Consider the following 19,211-nt stretch of genomic DNA (forward strand, 5'->3'; position numbering starts at 1 on the left):
TTTCCTTAATGGCAGTGGGTCAAGTAGCCTTAGCGGCTGACCATGTGTCCCCGTCTTCCACACTTGCCCCACTTTCTTTCCTTTTTTTTTTTTTAAATGACAGAATTTCACTGTGTAGCGCATTTTGGAATTCGCAATCCTTCTCCTTCAGCCTTCTGAATGCTGAGAGATGTTTTCCACTATACCCAGCTACAGGTCATTGGATTAGATGAATCCAGAATCTTCTAGATCTTTGTCAGGTGGTCTATAGAAATGTTTTAAAAGAACAGTTGATGCTGCCCCTTTGTAATTAATTATTGCGATATTAGAGGTGTCATGTCCACCTTATTAAAGGTGCATCTCGTGTGTGAGTTCATGAAATTCTTGAAACTATTGTTACAGGAACATTTTAAGGAAATTCTCAGGCATGTTGGTAAACATACCACATATATGTTAGTAGATTTTACTTTTCTTTTAAAAGTATGCATAAGGAGATATTCCACTAGTGCATAATGCTCAGCTTTTCAAAAGTAGTTCCTGTGTTTTCTGTTTTTATAAGCCCCTTCTAGCGCAGGTTGCTTTTGCTAGTGCTTGCTTCCTTTTCCTCTTTCTTTTGAGACAGGGTCTACCTATGTAGACTTAGCTGTGCACACACACAAACCAGAATGCAATGAAAAAATTTAAAAACTAAAGTTAAATAAAGCTACCAGTTTTATCATGGGAGTCAGCTCTCGTGACCTTGTTTAATTCTAATTACTTTCCAAAGTCCCTGCCTTCAGTTACCATTAACATAGGATTTGGGAATGAGTTTCTAGTACACAGAGTTTTGGAGGAAGCATTCAAGCTTTAGAAGCATTATACTTTTTTATTTTAATTCTGGAATATATTACTACCATTGGGCTCAATATAAACTTCAGAGGCAGTAATGTATAAAACAGCTTGCATTCTTTTAAGCATGGTCTTCAAACAACCATGTTGACAGAACAACAGATCATACTTGCTAGAAGTATACTTTGGGTCAGTTTCTGTATGTCTCACTCTTACTTGTAAACCATTGGTAATTTTTTACATGAAGAGTGACATGATAATTTATATTCAGGAATGAAAACTCATGACTAAAAGTGTGTTCTATTAACTTGAACAAACACTGTAAACCAGGACTACCCCTGGCGGTGCTGCTGTATTGAGCAAGACCATACTTAGCATAGAATGTGGTGTGTGGCAAACGTTCAGTAAATACCAGTTGGTCTTTGTTTATTCAAAAGTTCACTGGGCTTAATTTAAATAGAAATTTGCTGATCTCTCTCTCTCTCTCTCTCTCTCTCTCTCTCTCTCTCTCTGTGTGTGTGTGTGTGTGTGTGTGTGTGTGTGTGTGTGTGTGTGTGATGGAGAAAAAGAAGGGATGAGAGTTTAAAGTTTTTGCAAGACTAAGAAAAGCTATAAATTAACCAGTCTCTTTAAAGGAGAATCAATATAAACACATAATTACATGAAAAGCACACTAACAGCAAACTGCAAAAAAAAATACAGTTCCAAGAGGCAATTTATAAATCTCTTTCTATGCAGGTAGCAGATATTCTCATAGAAACATCAAATTTAAAGATAATTTCCATTACTTTGGAGCTTGAATCCTATTATGAGCATTTCTAAGCAAGTGGGCAAGTGCCTTTGGAGAACTTAAAATACTGTAAAAATTCCTATTTACAGGATCATGGAGTGAGTATGTAGCCTACTTGTGCACTGTGCACCATTTACAAGCTTAAAGGCAATGATCAAATTTTTACGTCTGTGATTTCATATAGCATTTGACCCAAGGTTCTTTATACTTTTAAAATTGGTTAAAATTTCAAAGAACATTTTAAAAAATGTTACCTACTGGTATTTTTTTTTGTTATATTAGGAACAAAATTTGAGAGAATTAAAAACAAAAAACAAAAACCCAATTGGTGTTTGCCTGTAAATTTACAAGGCAAAATCAGGAAGATTTTAAGTTTGAGGCCAGCTTGGATGTTAAGTAGATAACTAGATGATAAAAGAAAAAGAGGATAATGACTTATCTATTTAACTTTTTTGCTGGGCATATACCTTTTATCCTTGAACTTGAGAAGTAGAAGCAAGTAGATGTCTGTGAGGACAGCTTGGTCTACAAGGACAGTCAAAGCTACATAGACGCTGCCTCAAAAAAAAAAAAGTAACTCTTATAAAACATTTACAGATTTGTTTTATATTCTGCAACATCGTCTCTCCAGGCTCTCCCCAGCAGGACAAGGCCTCATGTGTCTTGGGCTGGCCTTTGATTTTCGAGGTAGCCAGGGCTGACCTTGAACTTCTGATCCTCCTGTCTTTATTTCCTAAGCACAGGGACTAGGCTTGCAAACCTCTTTACTGCCATTTTAATGTAATTGAAATTTGATGTTTAAAAGTATTTTTATCTTTTATGTGTGTGCCCTCAGGCCAGAAGAGAGCATTAGATTCCTTGTAACTATAAATGATTGTGAGCTAACATGTGGGTTCTTGGAGTCTGAACCCAGGTCTTCTGAAACAAAACTGCTCTAACTGCATAATTCTATCTCCAATGTCAAGCTGCCTTCTTATGCAATGTTTTAATATTTTGTTTGGATAAACTATGCAAATCAGATACCTTACTGGAAGGGGGTGACTATTTTAACAGCCTTTCTAGACTAACTGTGGATAATCTTCAACACTAAAGTTGTAGTTTCCTACCTATGTACCATGCAGGTGTCCATTACCATGTTGTATTTTATGTGGCCGGTGCTCAAATCTAGGGCTTTTGCATAGTAGGCAAGCTGTCTAACAATGGAGACCCCTCCCCCTCTCCTCCCAAACTATAAAGAACAGCTTATGTGGTGTGATAATGATCTGTCAGATAAGGAAAAAATATTTTTAAAACCACCAGGCAATAAAGACACACATAATTACATGGAAAGCACACTACCAGCAAACAGAAAAAAAAGTTCCAAGTGGCAATTTATAAATCTCTTTCTATGCAGGTAGCAGATATTCTTATAGAAACAGCAAATTTAAAGATAATTTCCATTACTTTGGAGATTGAATCCTATTACAAGCATTTCCAAACAAGTGGACAAGTGCCTTTGGAGAACTTAAAATACTCCATTTACCTATTTCAAAAAGACAGAATTATTGAGATGTGGGTGGCAAAATCTTAAAATATTTTCTGAAGCTATCTACTTGCAGCCTAGACCAGGTACCATACATTTACTATGAACCAAGTTTTCTTTGTAGGGGCAAGAAGAGATTACATTCTCGAGTGTAGTAGCTTGTGGTAGAGGAACTATTATACATACATCATCTTGCCTCTTCTGTTCTCTTCCAGGTTTATCTATCTTTTTTCTTGGTGAGGTGGGATGGGGGTGGAGGGTGTTACTATGTAGAGCTCAGATAGGCCAGAACTCACCGTCATCCTTGTCCTGTTTCAGCCTCCACTGTATTGGGAATAGACATATATCATTGCATCTGGCTTTAAAAAGCAGCATGATGGGGTGGGTTGATCTTATTTTTCTGAAAAGCCCCTCTCTAAGAAATCTTTAGTAAGCTACAGAAGTGCGAGTTAACAATAGTGTCAGGAAGAAATCTGCTTTAGGCAACATACTTCTGAAATTTAGTTTCCCAGTATCTTTCCTTTGGTGTGTGAAGAAGATCCCATTGGGTGATCCACTCAGGCCTGTCATTGTCAGAAGTAGCTATTCAAACATATTCCTTTATCTCCTAGCAACTATCTTTTGTAAACTTCGAAGTCTGAGCTTCCATTAGTTTGTGATACAATGATGCTTGAGGTCAACCTGATTACTAAGAACTACAAACCAGCTGATGACTTGAAATAATAAATTTGTTAAGGGGGTAATTACATGTACCCACTTTGTGCACTTTTAGCCTCTTTTCAGTATTAACGACCAATAAGCCATTTAGATTTTAATCTAATTACCCTGTTGCCTAGCCTCTAACTGAAGGGCAATCTTAAGGCAAGAGATGCAACGTTTAGGAATTATGTAGCTGACAGCTCATAGGTGTAGATATTATTATAGGTGAAAATATAGAGGGCAGCCTCCGTTACTACAAGATGTTTAAGGTTCCTGTGATTTTCAGTAGTCCTCCTTGATATTTGACCTATTCTCCAGATTGGCTTAAGGCTTTTTAAAAGGGAATTTCAGTGTTGCGGAAACTCGAAGCTATAAACACCAAGTATATTTTTAGGTTCCGATGGGTCCTTGAACTTGGGTGTTCGTGAGACCAGTCAGGCTAACATCAGCTTCGCCCTCTGCGGAGAGTCTCGTCTCCTCTCACAGATGTTCCAATCCCTTGGCTGGAGTAAGGGTAGTCGTTAAGATTCGTCCCGGTCCTGCCGTGACCTTTAACTGGAGGTAAGCAACAAGCGCCATAACTGGCGCCACAGGGAGTGCCTCCAGCAACAGCACAGCGCAGCCCACGCCTCCTCTCCTTTCTTTAACCCCGCTTCTGCGTCCCACCTCTGCCGGAAGTGGAATGACTTCTCTCCGTCACTTCCGGTGACAGCCAGGGTTCTGGCGGGAGCGAGCACGCAGCACCGCCCTCGACGGTGCCACCACTCTCCGTCTGCGTTCCCGAACGTGACGAGCGTGCGCGCCGCCGGCATAGCGTTTGGTTTAGGGGAAAGGCTTGAGGAACGCGGCGAGTGGGTGGTGCGCGGTGAGGGCTCCGCCAGCCAGTCGCGTCGCCCTCCCGCAGGGAGAACGCGGAGTGAAGGGAGGGGCGAGCGGCGCGCGCGGAGCCCGCGTGGAGGGGCGGAGGACAGCGAGCCGCGCCCCCGCTCCGGAAGCTGCGCGCAGTGCCCTCGGGGCGCAAGGCCCAGGCCTGTCCGAGTGCCGCGGGGTGTCGCCGCCGCCACAAGACGACGTGGACGCGCAGTGGCCGGCGACGGAGGCGTGCTGTGGTCGCGCCCACTGCCCTCCCGCGAGCTCGCCCCCGACGTCAGGACGATGGAGTGAAGCGCGGCCCGCGGTGGCACTTCCGCGTTGCGCCGCCGGAGCCCGAGGCCGCCGCCGCCGCCGCCGGGTGCGGCCGGCTTTCTGCCGAGGACAGGATCCTCCCGCACCAGGCCCTGAGGCCTCTGCGCACACACGGCGACTAGAAACGGGGACGCGCGTCCCGACCCGGATTATCGTGGCGCGACTCCCGGCCGGCCCTGCTGCTCGCTACCCCTCCGCCGCGGCTGCCGTCCCCCTTCCCGGCGGGGGACATGGCCAGGGTCTGACCCCGGAGGAGGCCGCACCCGCGCCGCACTCTGCGGCGGGCTCTAGGCGATGCCGAGCAGCTCGGACACGGCGCTGGGGGGAGGCGGGGGCCTGAGCTGGGCCGAGAAGAAGTTGGAGGAGCGCCGCAAGCGGAGGCGATTCCTGTCCCCTCAGCAGCCGCCGCTGCTGTTGCCGCTCCTGCAGCCGCAGCTCCTGCAACCGCCGCCGCCCCCGCCGCCTCTGCTCTTCCTGGCTGCCCCCGGCGCGGCCGCCGCCGCAGCCGCCGCCGCCGCGGCCTCCTCCTCCTGCTTCAGCCCGGGCCCTCCTTTGGAGGTCAAGCGGCTGGCGAGAGGCAAGAGGCGCCCCGGAGGGCGGCAGAAGCGGCGCCGCGGGCCCCGCGCCGGGCAGGAGGCGGAGAAGCGCCGGGTCTTCTCGCTGCCCCAGCCGCAGCAGGACGGCGGTGGCGGTGCCAGTAGCGGCGGGGGTGTGACCCCGCTGGTGGAGTATGAGGATGTAAGCTCCCAGTCCGAGCAGGGGCTGCTGCTGGGGGGCGCCAGCGCGGCAACGGCGGCGACGGCTGCCGGGGGAACGGGGGGCAACGGCGGGAGTCCGGCCTCCTCCTCCGGCACGCAGAGGCGCGCGGAGGGGTCGGAGCGCAGGCCGCGCCGGGACCGCCGCAGCAGCAGCGGTCGCAGTAAGGAGCGCCATCGCGAGCACCGGCGGCGGGACGGGACGCGCAGTGGCAGCGAGGCCTCAAAGGCCCGCAGCCGCCACGGACACAGCGGCGAGGAGCGGGCCGAGGCCGCCAAGAGCGGCAGTAGCAGCAGCAGCGGCGGCCGCCGCAAAAGTGCATCGGCTACGTCCAGCAGTAGTAGCAGCCGCAAGGATCGGGACCTCAAGGCCCATCGCAGCCGGACTAAGTCGTCCAAGGAGCCGCCCTCGGCCTACAAGGAGCCGCCCAAGGCCTACCGGGAGGACAAGAGCGAACCGAAGGCCTACAGGCGGCGGCAGCGGTCCCTGAGCCCGCTGGGAGGCCGGGACGAAAGCCCGGTGTCCCACAGGGCCTCGCAGAGCCTCCGGAGCCGCAAGTCCCCCAGCCCGGCGGGAGGTGGCAGCAGTCCCTATTCCCGGCGGTTGCCGCGCTCCCCGAGCCCCTACAGCCGGCGCCGCTCGCCCAGCTACAGCCGCCACAGCTCCTACGAGCGGGGCGGCGACGTATCCCCCAGCCCGTACAGCAGCAGCAGCTGGCGGCGCTCGCGCAGTCCCTACAGTCCAGTACTCAGGTGAGTCCAGCTCCCCTACCCATAGGAGGCAGGGAAAGTGGAGTGAGGCGCCTCTGGTCTGCTCGGTCCATTTCCCAGACCAGAGCTCAGGGCCAGAGGAAGGGTTTCTAGCGGGGAGGGGAGTGCTGTGCGCACCTGTGGGGGTGGGAGGGACCAAGCGACTAGCTGGAGCAGGAGGGTTTTTAACTTGTTGCTTTTAAATATTAGCAGGTTTGTGCAAAATACTCTGCTCTTCCAGCATTGCTAGTTTGGCTTAATTTGGCTTAGTACCTGTTTATGGAGAAAAGGTTCCTTTGTTGGTGCTTTATTAATGGACTGCAATACAGGGACTTAAATTTTAAAGAGCAATCCATCAGGTGATGTCAGAGTTAGATGAGGATTGCAGTTGTTTCATTAATACGGGGATAGGAAAATCAGCTTTTGTGAAGTTTATTTTAATATTGGAAATACATTTTAAGTAGTGTTGATAGAAATAGAGTTTGAAGAAAAGATATACAAGAGAGATTCTTGGGTAGGTTTTTTTTATCTGATCTTTCAAAATCATGGTTTTAAAAAGGAGGGGAAAAATGACAGTTACGTTCAGTACCCAGTTGCCAATATGTAAGTGGATATAATGGTGCAGTGTAATCAAGCGAATGTTTAGTGCATTCTCAGACCACTATAAATCTGAAAAATGCTCACTGTAAAGTTAGGTCTTTTAAGGAATAGTAATCCTAATGAACGTGTTCAGAAATTTTTGCAGGGATAATATAATTTGAAATTGGAGTAAGCCATTGTTATACAATAATAGTCTCAAAAAATGTGTATATTGATACATATCTATTATGTAGAGTGAATTAAAAGTGACTTTTGAGTACTTTATTGAGTACTTTTTTTCTAGGTCTTGTAGCTTCTTACATTACCTAACATAATTGGGCTTTCTAGACTTTATGGTTTAGGGTTTGGTAAACTAGCCCCCTAGGATTGACTAGATTGTTTCATAACTTTATATAGCCATTTAAGTGTGTGATTGCAATTTTAACGATGAGTGTTTTTAGATTTGGGAAGGTTTAGCAAAGTTTGTTTTTGTTTCAGGTTGGTGGTGTACTATATAGTGAGTTTGTGTGATTAGGACTGTGCATGCTTAAGCAAATATCTGAAAGCACATATTATATGTCAGTGATAGTTTAGGCAGGGCAAAGCAGCAGTGAAGAAAGACCAAGTTACAGTCCTCATAGAGCTAGCATATAGAAAGTTCACTCACTGGAGAGTTTTCCTGGTGTGTGTTTTGACCAGCTGGATTTCCAAAGGGTTCACTTTTGGAAGAAGCTTTTCAGTAATATTGGTCAACATTTCTGACAGCAGGCCATGTGGTCCACAGCTGACTACATCAGTAGGTGGGAACACATTGTTTGTGCAGTCTGTGTTGGACTTGAGTTCAGACAGTTTGCCCAGTTTTCTGTCTTGCGTGATTTGTTAGGCTTCTTAGCAAAACCATTGACGACTTAGTTTTCTAAACTGTAATATTTAATACTTGTCTTTATTATTTCAAGGGATAAATGAAAAATTTGCCTTTTATAAAGTATACATCCCTAAAGAAATCTAAAGTGGATTAATTGTGAGTAGTTTGAATTGTTAAAAGTCTTCATATGGAAATAATAATCTACATCTATGGGTGTTTGCTCCACATACAGTGCTTTGGAATGTACAGAACAAATATGCGTACTAGTTCTTTAAAACATGGAAGATAGCTGTCATGTTTCCAAAAGCTTGTTTTTGTTTTTGTTTTTGTTTTTAATTATAAGATACAGTCTTTGGGTTTTCATTTTGTTTTTGTTTAGTTTGTTTGATTGTATTGTGTTGCTTGTCAAATATCCTGCTTAAAATGTGAGGCCCAGGACTGAAGACTAAATAGTTATTTGGAAAACAAGATTTAGAAATGTAGCAAGTGTTCATACCTCCGAGGAGCATGAACTCACTTGTCCAGCTTACTGCAACAAGTTTTCTTTGTTTCTAGTTTTTGTAGTAGAGTCAGATGACTGGCGCTTTAATGAATAGATGAGATTGTAAGCGCCACAGTAGCATCTGGCCTGTCATGCCCATCATTGAATTCCTAGTGCTCAGTCCTGCACTTGGGTGCTTATACACTCTAATCATTGAATAGGTAAGTGAGGAGATGGTAAAGTTGACTGGACATAGAATCTGTCACTGTGAATCTGTATTACCTGCTTCATTTGAATAAATAATTCATATAAGAAACTTCAATATGACATTTTCCAAGCTTGCATACTGATGAATTGCCCATGTAGATTTTTTTTAAAGGAAGTGTACCCATACTTAAAGTAGTATTGAAATCACAGCCCAGGCATAACTAATTAAGTTCTCTGTTCTAGGGCCTACCTTAAAACCAACTAACTGTTCTTTGCCTACATTTGTGCCTCCATCAGTCTTCTTGGCTTAATGCTTCCTTATAAGCTGTTCCCTGTATTTTTCTCTTTGATGTTTTTCCTAGATAGGTTCTGTCCTGTGCTCTGTTGTGCAGGCTGGCCTCCAACTCAGATCATCTGCCTCTGCCCCTTGAGCTGCTGCACTGAAGGTGTCACAGCTGCTACTGTATTTTTCTTCACCATTTGATTGTTGAGATGTGTAAATTCTTATCTTCCTGATAAGCATATGTAAAAAAGGTGTGTTGATTCAAGGAAATAGAAGAGTGCTGAGTGTAGTATTCTGTGTGGCATTAATAAACATAACATATATTCCATGTAGCACCGCATATAGCATAGATAACAGAACATATATAACATATATACACCAGAAAATTTTTATGATAGTTCCCACTGATGGATTAGGAAATACCCCCAGAACTTGAGTGATTTGCTGATAGAATATGAAGCCACTGCTTCAAAGACTTAAGTGCTTTGCATCAAGGTCAGTTTGGATTCAAATGCTGAACTGACTTGAAGATCTTTAATATTGTGCTATATTCAACCACAGTTAATACTCATGGTAGCTCTTGTACTGACCTGTTTTGTGAAAACAAACAAACAAAGAAAGATCAAAGACAAACCAACCTTTTAAGGGTACTTAAGTGTCAGCTTGTTAAAAATTTATTTTATAAGTGTTTTGCTTCTGTACCACTTGCTGGCCACCTGCTGGAGTTAGAGGGTCAGAAGAAGGTATCAGATATTCTGCCCAGAGTTTCAAACAGTTGTGAGCTGCCTTATGGGTATTAGGAATTGAATACGGGTCCTTCCACAAAGAGCAAAAAGTGCCTTTTTTAAAGAATTTTTCTAAGCAGATTGGTTTGACCTCATTATAATCAATACTCAGGATTAGTTCTGGGTTAGCTTGGACCTCATGAAGACCATGTTTGAAAATATAATTGTTTCTAACAATGCATTCAGCTTGGATCATAATTTTTATTTGCTTACTTATTTATTTACTATTTTTTTTTGGTGGGGCTTGGACTGAATTCAGGTCCTCTGGCTTGTTAGATAAGCATGCCACTACTGGTTTCCTCCAGTCTCAATTTGTAGATTATTACTTACTGATGACTTATCTGCTGCAAGAGGTTTGACCTGAAGTTACTGAGTCAGATGAATTTCCATCAGTAGGATGAACTGTATATAGCTGGTTTTGTCTTTCATCTGTATAGGCTCTATTACATCAAGGTTCGGCAGAAGACTTCGCTATTGAGTAATACCAAGACACCGAGAATCCAATTATAGGACCTCAGATAGAGATAACCGAAGTCACTAGTGTTTACTAGCCTATTATGTGGTGTACCTGGTTATGATAATTTCATTCTCACAACTGCTGTTCAAAATAATGTGAAACTAGAATACTTGAGGTTTTTTTAAACTTGTTAGAAAAATGTGTCTGGTTTGATATGTTCTTCATAGAAAAAATATCACAAATTTAAGATACAGAATAAGTGTAGAAACAGAAGAGAATGAAACTTAGGGTGAACAGTTTAGTTTCCAAAAGTGATGGTCCTTTCTTTCAATCTAAGAAGATGGTCCTGTGTCTTGCTCTATTCTCAGGTCAGTTTTTACTGTACATTTTCGTGTGTTTTGTTCTCTTTAACTTTCTTTCCTCTTAACTCTAATATTTAGATCTGCCTTTCCATTATTTATTTTTTTATTTTTGTACTGTTTTGTTTTTCTAAGACAGGGTTTCTCTGTGCAACAATCCTAGCTTTCCTGGAACTCCATTTGTAGACCAGGCTGTCCTCCAACTCACTGAGATCTGCTACTGTCTTCTGATTGCCTGGACTAAGGGCATGTGCCATTAAGCTTAGCACTTTTCCAATTTTGTACTCTCATGTAGCCTGTCATTATTAATTGGTTGGACTTCCTATTAGTTCTCTCCTGCTACTCCTGTTCAGTTTCTTGAAATAGGGTCTCACTCAGTAGCCATGCCTGTCCTTGTACTCAGGGTAGTCCTCCCTCCCACCTCTGGAACACTAGCATTAAAGGAGTCAGCTACTGTAACTGTTTCCTCCTACCCATTCTGGTCCATGGTTTATTTGGGAAGTTTTCTTACTGCATAGTTAAATACTGTCTCTTTTGTAAGGTTGGGTATAAACATTGTGATACATTGTGCCTTAATGTCTTTAATGATCTAACCCCATTCCGTCATGACCCTTAATTTTTCAAACACTTTTAATTTTCTGTATTTCTCCAATAACTATTCTCTGAGCTTGAAATGGTAGAAGAGACACTGACAAACTTTTGTCCATATTTGCTGCTTTCCTTGCATTCACAAACTCTATATCAGATCTTAACATCTTGATTGTTAATTCATCTTGGATGTTCATTTTTCTCTGTGCTCCTTACAGCACTTTGGTTTTATTTTTGTTGTAGATTCTACCTTGGTTAATGGCAGACTAACTAGTTAGTCCTTATTAACAAAAGGTAAGCTAAAGGATGAATTTACAAAATGTATTTGCTAGTAGTGGTTTAACTCCTTAAGATCCCCTCCTCCCTTTGTCTTCCACAGAGTAAAGAAAACCAATTTGTACAGGTACCACCATGAAACTTGCTAGCCATTTTAATTTACATCTTTTCTAGGATTGTGGAAGTTATTGTGATTTATAGGGAGAGACTTTAGTGGGTAAAACTATGTTCTGTACATTCTCGAATTTAGTTTCAAAGAGAACTGATTCTGGAAAATTATCCTTTGATCTTCAGTCACATGCCCACACCCTGATTCTTCACATTTAAACACACAGACAGTACTGTTATTTAAGAATCTCTCAGCCAGGTATGGAGGCACATTCCTTTAATCCCAGCCATGTGTGGCAGAGGCAGGCATGTCTCTTCATTTGAGGCCAGCCAGGACGGAATAATGAGATCCCCACCTAAAAAAAAAAAAAAAAAGAAAAAGAAAAAGGAAAGTCTTAATTTACTGGAAAATGAATAGAGTGCTCATTCACTCTAATATAAATAAAATAAATGCAGACCTATGAGATGCTTTTATTTGCTGTATCTTGTACTGACCAGGAAAAATAATTTGCTTTTCTTGGTGAATTAAGATCACTCATTATGGTAGGAAATTTCTGAGTAGACTTTTTTATTTTATTTGAAACCCTAAAATACAGTTATTCCTGAAAAAAAAAAATGAATTGAAAGTGAATGTTGTTTAATATTATATAAGGTAATCCCAACTTCTTCCCCTGGTTGGTATCCCCTCCCCCCATGTCACTTTCTTTTCCTTTTATTGATAGTGGTGGTTATTGTTATTTTTGTTTTGTGTTAGCTTTACCTTACGTATGGAAATTATTAATAAGCTTTGAAGTTGATGCTGGAAGCAAAAATACTAAGCTGGAATCAGAGATATTACTTCTTTAAGGCAATGGAATTAAAACCTTTCAATAATTCTCCTCTTCCTCTTCCTCTTCCTCTTCCCTCTTCGAGAACATGCTCTTTCTTTTTCCCTTCCCCAACCTTCCCCTTCTCCATGGTGACTTTCCTGGTTTTGGTCCTTGTGGCAGAGAGCAGCCTCCCAATAAACCCGCCATTAATATTAAAAAACAAACACACAAAATAAAACAGAAAAACCTTTAAATTGTGGGGAGACTCAATGCTGTGGATGTATATTAGAGAATAGCATGTTAGTAAAATAGGGAATTTACATGAAAAAGGTATTGAAAGGAACTGAAAAATTGCAGTAGACTTACCTTCCTCTGCAGTCTTCTGCTCTGTCTTCAGTTACACAGGGCTACTTTCACTGGGTTGCTTTGATACTTAACATAGTATCTAAGAGTAAATTCTTTTACCTCTTTGGGAATAAAATTTCTCCCCACCCCCCACACTGCTCTTTAGTTTTTATCTATTTATAAGACAATAGAAGCTTATAGTAGAATTTTTAAGTTAGTACAGAAAAGTGTATGAAATTGAAAGTGTTCTTTTAAGATTTATTTATTTTTATGTGTATGTATGACATGCCTGCATATATAGTATGTTCACCCATGAATGTGTATTACTCAAGGAACCGGAAAAGAGTATTGGAGTCCTCAGAATTGGAGTTATAGGTTGTTGTGAGCGATCATGTGGGTGCTAAGAATCAAACCAAGGCTTGCTGCAAAAGCAGCAAGTGCTCTTAACCACTGAGCCCTCTCTTCAGACTGTAATGTCCTGAAATCTGTTACCTAAAGGGTAGGTAATCAATCATGTGACTCAGTACAGCCCTTGCCTAAGTCTATAATACATGAATTGTCCATTTTGACATTGTGATGAGTGTTCCTTCTTGTTGTTAAGTTCATTTCTGTTCATTGTCTGTGTGCGTATATGTTTGTTCACGAGTGCATGTGCCAGTGAGTGCATGCTTGTGAAGTTGAGGGAACAACTTGGATGAATTGGTTTTTCTTCTTTTGTCCTGTGGGTTCAGGGAATTAAACTGAGGTAGTCAGGCTTGATGGCAAACACCTTGATCTGCTGAGCCATCTTACCCCTAGTGGGTGGTTTTGGTTTTTGTTTTTGTTTTTGTTTTTTGAGACAAGGCATTGCTGTGTTCACTAGCTGTTGTAGTACTAGCTGGGTAGCCTAGGCTAGGCCCCAACTCATGACAGTCTACCTGCTCTAGTCTCCTCAGTTGGTGGGATTACAGGTGTGTACTGTTGATTATACAAGGCTACATTTTATTTTTAATCAATAAGTAGTGATTGTGTGCATTTGTGAGACACAATGTGAGCTTCTAGATACTTTCAAAATCGCCTCACATAGTGGTGTGTGTGTGTGTGTGTGTGTGTGTGTGTGTGTGTGTGTGTTAGACTCAGACCTCAATCATCCCCAGTGCTTTCCCACTTTCTTGACCTTTCTGACTCCCTGGGATTCCATCCATGTGTGCATGACCATTCTTACGTGAAACCTCTCCTTAGCAATTTTGAAATATCTACTGCACTACTATGTAGTCATCGTTTTATATAATCACTAAATCTTATGTTTTTTAACTGACATGTTGTACACTTAGATCAGCATTTCTCCTTTCCCTGTATGTTTTCCTCAGACCTCTGTTAAACACCATCTCACTCTCTATAGACACTCTTAAATATTTGGTAGAGTAATAAAGTCAGGCTTGTCTCTTAAATTTTACGCAACACTGAAGTCATAGGGCATTTATTTTTCTATACACAGCTTATTTCACTTTAATCTTTTCCCAGATTCATCCACTTTATTATAGATGACACCATGTCCTTATTTTTTTCAAACCTTTTTGTCTCTGTTTGAGCTTACTGTTTTGCAAGACAATGCAATGTCTTGGTCTTTACTTTCTTTAACAGTAATTTCAGAAAGCAAAAGCTTACCATTTTTATAAAGTCCAAGTAGCAGTTTAACTTTTATGATTTGTAAAATTGGGTAATAAAAAAAACCTTTGTCTAATCTTGAAGTGAAAAGGATTTTCTTCTTGGTTCTAAAGTTCATCTTTATAATGTATAATGGTATTTCACAAGCATAACTTCCAGTTGTGGGTTGTACAGATGTTGTTTGTATTCTGATGTTAATTCTGCTTCCTCAAGAGTGGCTGCGGCTGATGAGTGTCCTATCCCATACTCAGGTGATCTTCTGTGGCCCTCCTCCCCATTTTAATTGGTCAATAAAGGCTAGAACCTGTGATTGGGCAGTGGAGTTTTGAGGTGGGTGCAGGTAGAAAGGCAGAAGAGTACCAGAGGGGAAGGAGAGAGAACTGAAGAGAGTAGGAGGAGGAGAAGCTGTGCTGGACCAGGAGAAATTGCGAGTTAACTAGGGTCTTGTAGCTGGGGAATAAATTTAGTATAGTGTTAGTTCTGCTCAGTCTAGACATATAGCTAATAATTATAATAACTGGATTGTGTGTTTTTTTTAATAAGGGTTTATTGGGGTTGGAAATTCCAGCAGCACCTTCCTCTTTGCATATTCTTAGTAGATTTGTTTTTAGACATGTATGACACATGCGTCTTATCTATAGACACAGAATTTTAAAATGTGGGGTCATATTACTGATATACCTACCTTTTCAAGTGCTTTTCATTTCTTTGTATAGGTCTAACTTGTTGAATTTCCCCTGGCCAGTGTACTAGAGTTCTTAGAATGCAGTCTGCTAGTTTGTATATTTCAAAGTTTCTATTTTGAAAGATATTGCTCCTGATTTTAGAATCCTAAATCAATATTATTTCTTTGTCAGTATTTTGAAATGCCTACACATGGCTTCCATAGTTTGAGAATTTCTCATTTCGTTTTTTTTCTTTCAGTCACTTGATTTTATATCCAGTGAGGTATTGTTTTAAGGTAGTATTTCTCAACATCTAGCACAGTATGTGATCCAGAAAATGATATTAACCTGATTTAGACAAGAAAATGTTCAACACCAGCAGTTTTTTAAATATGTTAATGTTAAAAAGTCTAAAATGATCTGGGAATCTAATATATATTATATATTATATTCTAAACTAATCTAATTCTAATTAGATTCTCGGGTGCACCTTAATGCAAATTAGACACAGTTCTCTACTCAGACCAACTTTCTTTATCTGACATTGATGAGAGGGGAGGGTGGCTTTATGTCTTAACATAGGGGGATGCTAGAGGGGTAAGGTGGGAGTGGGTGAATGGGTGGAGGAGCATCCTCACGGAGGTAAAGGGGAGGGGGGAGAAGGGGAATAGGGTGGGAGGTTAGTGGAGAGGTAACTGGGAAGGGGGATATCATTTGAAATGTAAATGTATAAAATGATTAATAAAAAAACCTCAGGTCATAGTTCAGTGAAACATGAAGACAGTTTAGGCTTAGTAGATTAGAACTTGTTACAGCAGATGTGTGAAATGCTAGTCTTTTTAAATGTATTAGTTGAACATAAAATGGAATAAAGTGTTATGTAATGTGTCAACTAATACTCTGCTATGCAGAGAAGCCTACATTTTACTGTTAATTAATGAACATCTGGGCTATGAACTTTATCACTATAACGATTAATGCTGGATGATGGTGACACATGCCATTAATCCCAGCATTTGGGAGGGAGGCAGAGGCTGGCTGGTTTCTGTGAGTTTGAGGGTAGCTTGGTCTGACTTTATTCAGGGATCTCTTTCCTTTCCTCTCTATTCTTTTTTTCTCTTATCTTGTGTTAGGGGATTTAAAGGTTGGAAGAAAAAGGGTAGAGAAGGGTGGAAGAAATAACCCACAAAGTAGTCAAAAACAGCTGTATGTCGGTGTTAGTGGTTTTTGAATAAGTGCGTTACAGTTTTTGTTTTACCCAGCTAACTCTTAAGTAGTTGAGACTGCAACGAGCTTTTAGGCACAACAGTATTGAGCAGTTACTCCATTCTAATCCTCTAAACTAGTCTGGCTACCTCCCAGCCAAAATCCCCCAGATAACTTGGATTTTATGGCTTTCTCTGCTCCAGTAGTCCTCTCTTTTCTCTTTGACTCCCTCCCCTGGCTGGCAGGAAGTCCAGTCCTATTCTCTCTCCTGCTCATTCATTGGCTGTTAATCTCTTTATTGACACATCAGGGAACAAGTGGGGATCTGATGTTTACACAAAATTGAGACAGGAGATTTCTCTGAATAAGGATTGCAACCAGATATAGGGGAGACAAAAATCAGCATTTGAATCTTCACATAGTGCACAATAACATTATGTCCACATGTCAGTGTGGTTTTATTTACATTTCTTTGAGGTATTGTGAAAATGAGCATAGTTCTTGGACATTTGAATGTCTTTTTTTAAAGAGGTATCTCTAAGTTCTTTTTCTCATTTTAAAGTGAGGATTGACTGTGGTTTGTTTTTGAGACTGGATTTCACTGGGTAGCCGAGCTAGCTGGAGATTCAGTACCTTGTTTCAGCTTCTTGGGTTCAGAATTACGACCCTCTTCTAGGGTGCCTGGCTCTACACTTACTATAGGTCTTTTAATTCATTAGCTGCTCTCAGACATACTTAAATATTTTCTCATTTTTATCACCTCCCTTGTCATAATAAACAGTGCCTTTTTGTCTGCCTGCCTGCCTGCCTGCCTGCCTGCCTGCCTGAATTTTTATCCCCAGAGATCCTGCTGGGGTTATAGATGGGAATCTGAACTCAGGGCTTCATGGTTGAGCAGCAGGTACTGGTACCTACAGAGCCATCTCTCCAGGCTGTTGTCTTTTCAAAGAACCAGTTCTTTGTTTCATTGACTTCTTTCTTAATTTTTTTTTAATGTTAATTTCTTGTGTTTGGGACAAGGTCTCATATAGTCTAGGCTGGCCTTGAACTTTACCAAAGATGACCCAACTCCTACACACTGGGATTAAAGGTGAGCACCCGACACTTAGCCTAGGTTTTATTAGTTCTCCATACTTTGCTTTAATCCCTATCTCATACATTTTTGCCATGATCTGTATTCATTCTTCTGCGAATTTTAGATTTGGCTTTTTTGCTTTTGAAGATCATAAAGTGAATTATTTGATATTTATTTAATCCAGATTTTTTAATGTGAGCACTCATCTATAAATTTTGTTCTTAGAACTGTGTTTGTTTTATTACAATGGTTCTGAAAACTTGTACTTTTGTTTTAAAATTATCTTCCTGATTTCTTCAATGACTCATTGCTATTTGGAAGTATATTATTACTGGGCATAGTGTGCCACCCCTCTGATCCCAAAGATTGTGAAGCAGAATTTCAAGGGTCCCTTGTATGTCCTTTTTTTTATTGGTTGTTTTATTTATTTACATTTCAAATGTTATTCCCCCTTCCTGGTTTCCCCTCTGTAAACCCTCTATCCCATCTCTCTCCCCCCTGCTTGTTTGAGGGAGCGCTTCCACCCACCTACCCACCCACCCACTCCTGCCTCACTGCCCTAGCATTCCCCTATGTGGGGGAATCTCCACCAGACCAAGGGCCTCCCCTCCCATTGATTCTAGATAAGGCAATCCTTTGCTACATATGCAGCTGGAGCCTAGGGTCTCTCCATGGTTGGTGGTTTAGTCCCTGGGAGCTCTGTTTGGTTGATACTGTTATTCTTCCTGAGAGCTTGCAAACCCCTTCAGTTCTTCAGTCCTTCCCCTAATTCCTCCATTGGTGTCCCTGTGCTAAGATGTTTGCCCATGAGCATCCCAATCTGTATTGGTCAGGCTCTAGCAAAGCCTCTCCAGGGACAGCCATACCCAGGCTCCTGTCAGCAAGCACATCTTGGCATCAGCAATAGTGTCTGGGTTTGATGTCTGCAGATGGGATGGATCCTTAGGTGGGGCAGTCTCTGGATGGCCTTTCCTTCAGTCTCTGCTCCACTCTTTGTCCCTGCATTTCGTTTAGACAGGAGCAATTCTGTGTTAATGTTTTTGAGATGAGTGGGTAGCCCCATGCCTCAATCAGGGGCCATGCCTAACCTCTGTATATGGTCTCTACAGGTTCTCTCTCCCCTTTGTTAGATATTTCAGCTAATGTCATCCCAGTTGGGTCCTGGAAGCCACTTGCTTTTCTGGGACTTTCTAGTGGCTACCCACCAAGTTCCCCATCTCCCACTGCTATACACTTCTGTTCAATTTCTTGACCCTCTGTATTTCTCTCCCATCTTCTCCCACACCTGATCCTGCGCCCCCTTTTTCCACCCCCCGCTTCCCCCCAGGTACCCTGGGCATGTCCTTTTGTTGTTTTTATCTGCATGATTGAGAGTGAATGTTAAAGTCTCTGTTCCAAACTTGTCTCTTTGTGTAGAAGAGTTTGTTTTATGAGGGTTACACTGATAATTTGGTACACATTTAAAATTGTTATGTCCTTTTTCGTAAACCTTTTTTTTAAACACTGTAAATGTTGTTGACACATCTTTGTATCTCTGGAGTAAAGCTGATCTGTGATGGTATCTTTGAGATGAAGCCAACTTGACCATGATGTCTAATCTTTTCTGTGTGTTCTTAAACTCATTTTACAACCATTTTAATGAGGATTTTTGTATTAGTGTTTCATCAGAGAGATTGTTTTTTGGGGGGTGGGTGGGTATCTTTGTCTGGTTTTGGTGTCAGGGCTTCATAAAAAGGATTTGGATGTATTCCTTCATTTTCTGTTTTGTGGAATAAATTGTTCATTGACAGTCTGGTAAAATTCTAAACTGTGTATAACTGGTTCTGAGGTGTCTTTTATTTGTGGTTTTAGTTGTGAGACTACTGCTTCTTTCTCACTGGTTGTGAGGGATCTTTTTGCTCATTTCATCTTGATTTACTTTTGGTAGATTATGGTTATCAAATTTTATCTATTTATTTTATTTTAGCT

The 19,211-nt window shown here is 41.8% G+C and overlaps 1 protein-coding gene across 7 annotated transcripts in view; it reads left to right on the top strand.

Moving 5' to 3' along the window:
• Positions 1 to 4,365: 4,365 nt before the first annotated feature.
• Positions 4,366 to 19,211, top strand: part of Cdk13 (cyclin-dependent kinase 13) — a 94,244-nt gene continuing 79,398 nt past the window's right edge. For 5 of the 7 annotated variants that reach the window (XM_039095721.2, XM_039095722.2, XM_039095724.2 and 2 more), the window contains exon 1: positions 4,366 to 6,511. In XM_039095721.2, the coding sequence (XP_038951649.1) occupies positions 5,298 to 6,511 (1,214 nt within the window). In that variant the 5' untranslated portion in view covers positions 4,366 to 5,297. The remainder of the gene's footprint in view (positions 6,512 to 19,211) is intronic. The other 2 variants (NM_001271295.2, NM_001271296.2) reach the window with 1 other exon arrangement.

Source organism: Rattus norvegicus, chromosome 17 (genome assembly GCF_036323735.1).
Source record: "Rattus norvegicus strain BN/NHsdMcwi chromosome 17, GRCr8, whole genome shotgun sequence".
NCBI classification, from domain to species: Eukaryota; Metazoa; Chordata; class Mammalia; order Rodentia; family Muridae; genus Rattus; species Rattus norvegicus.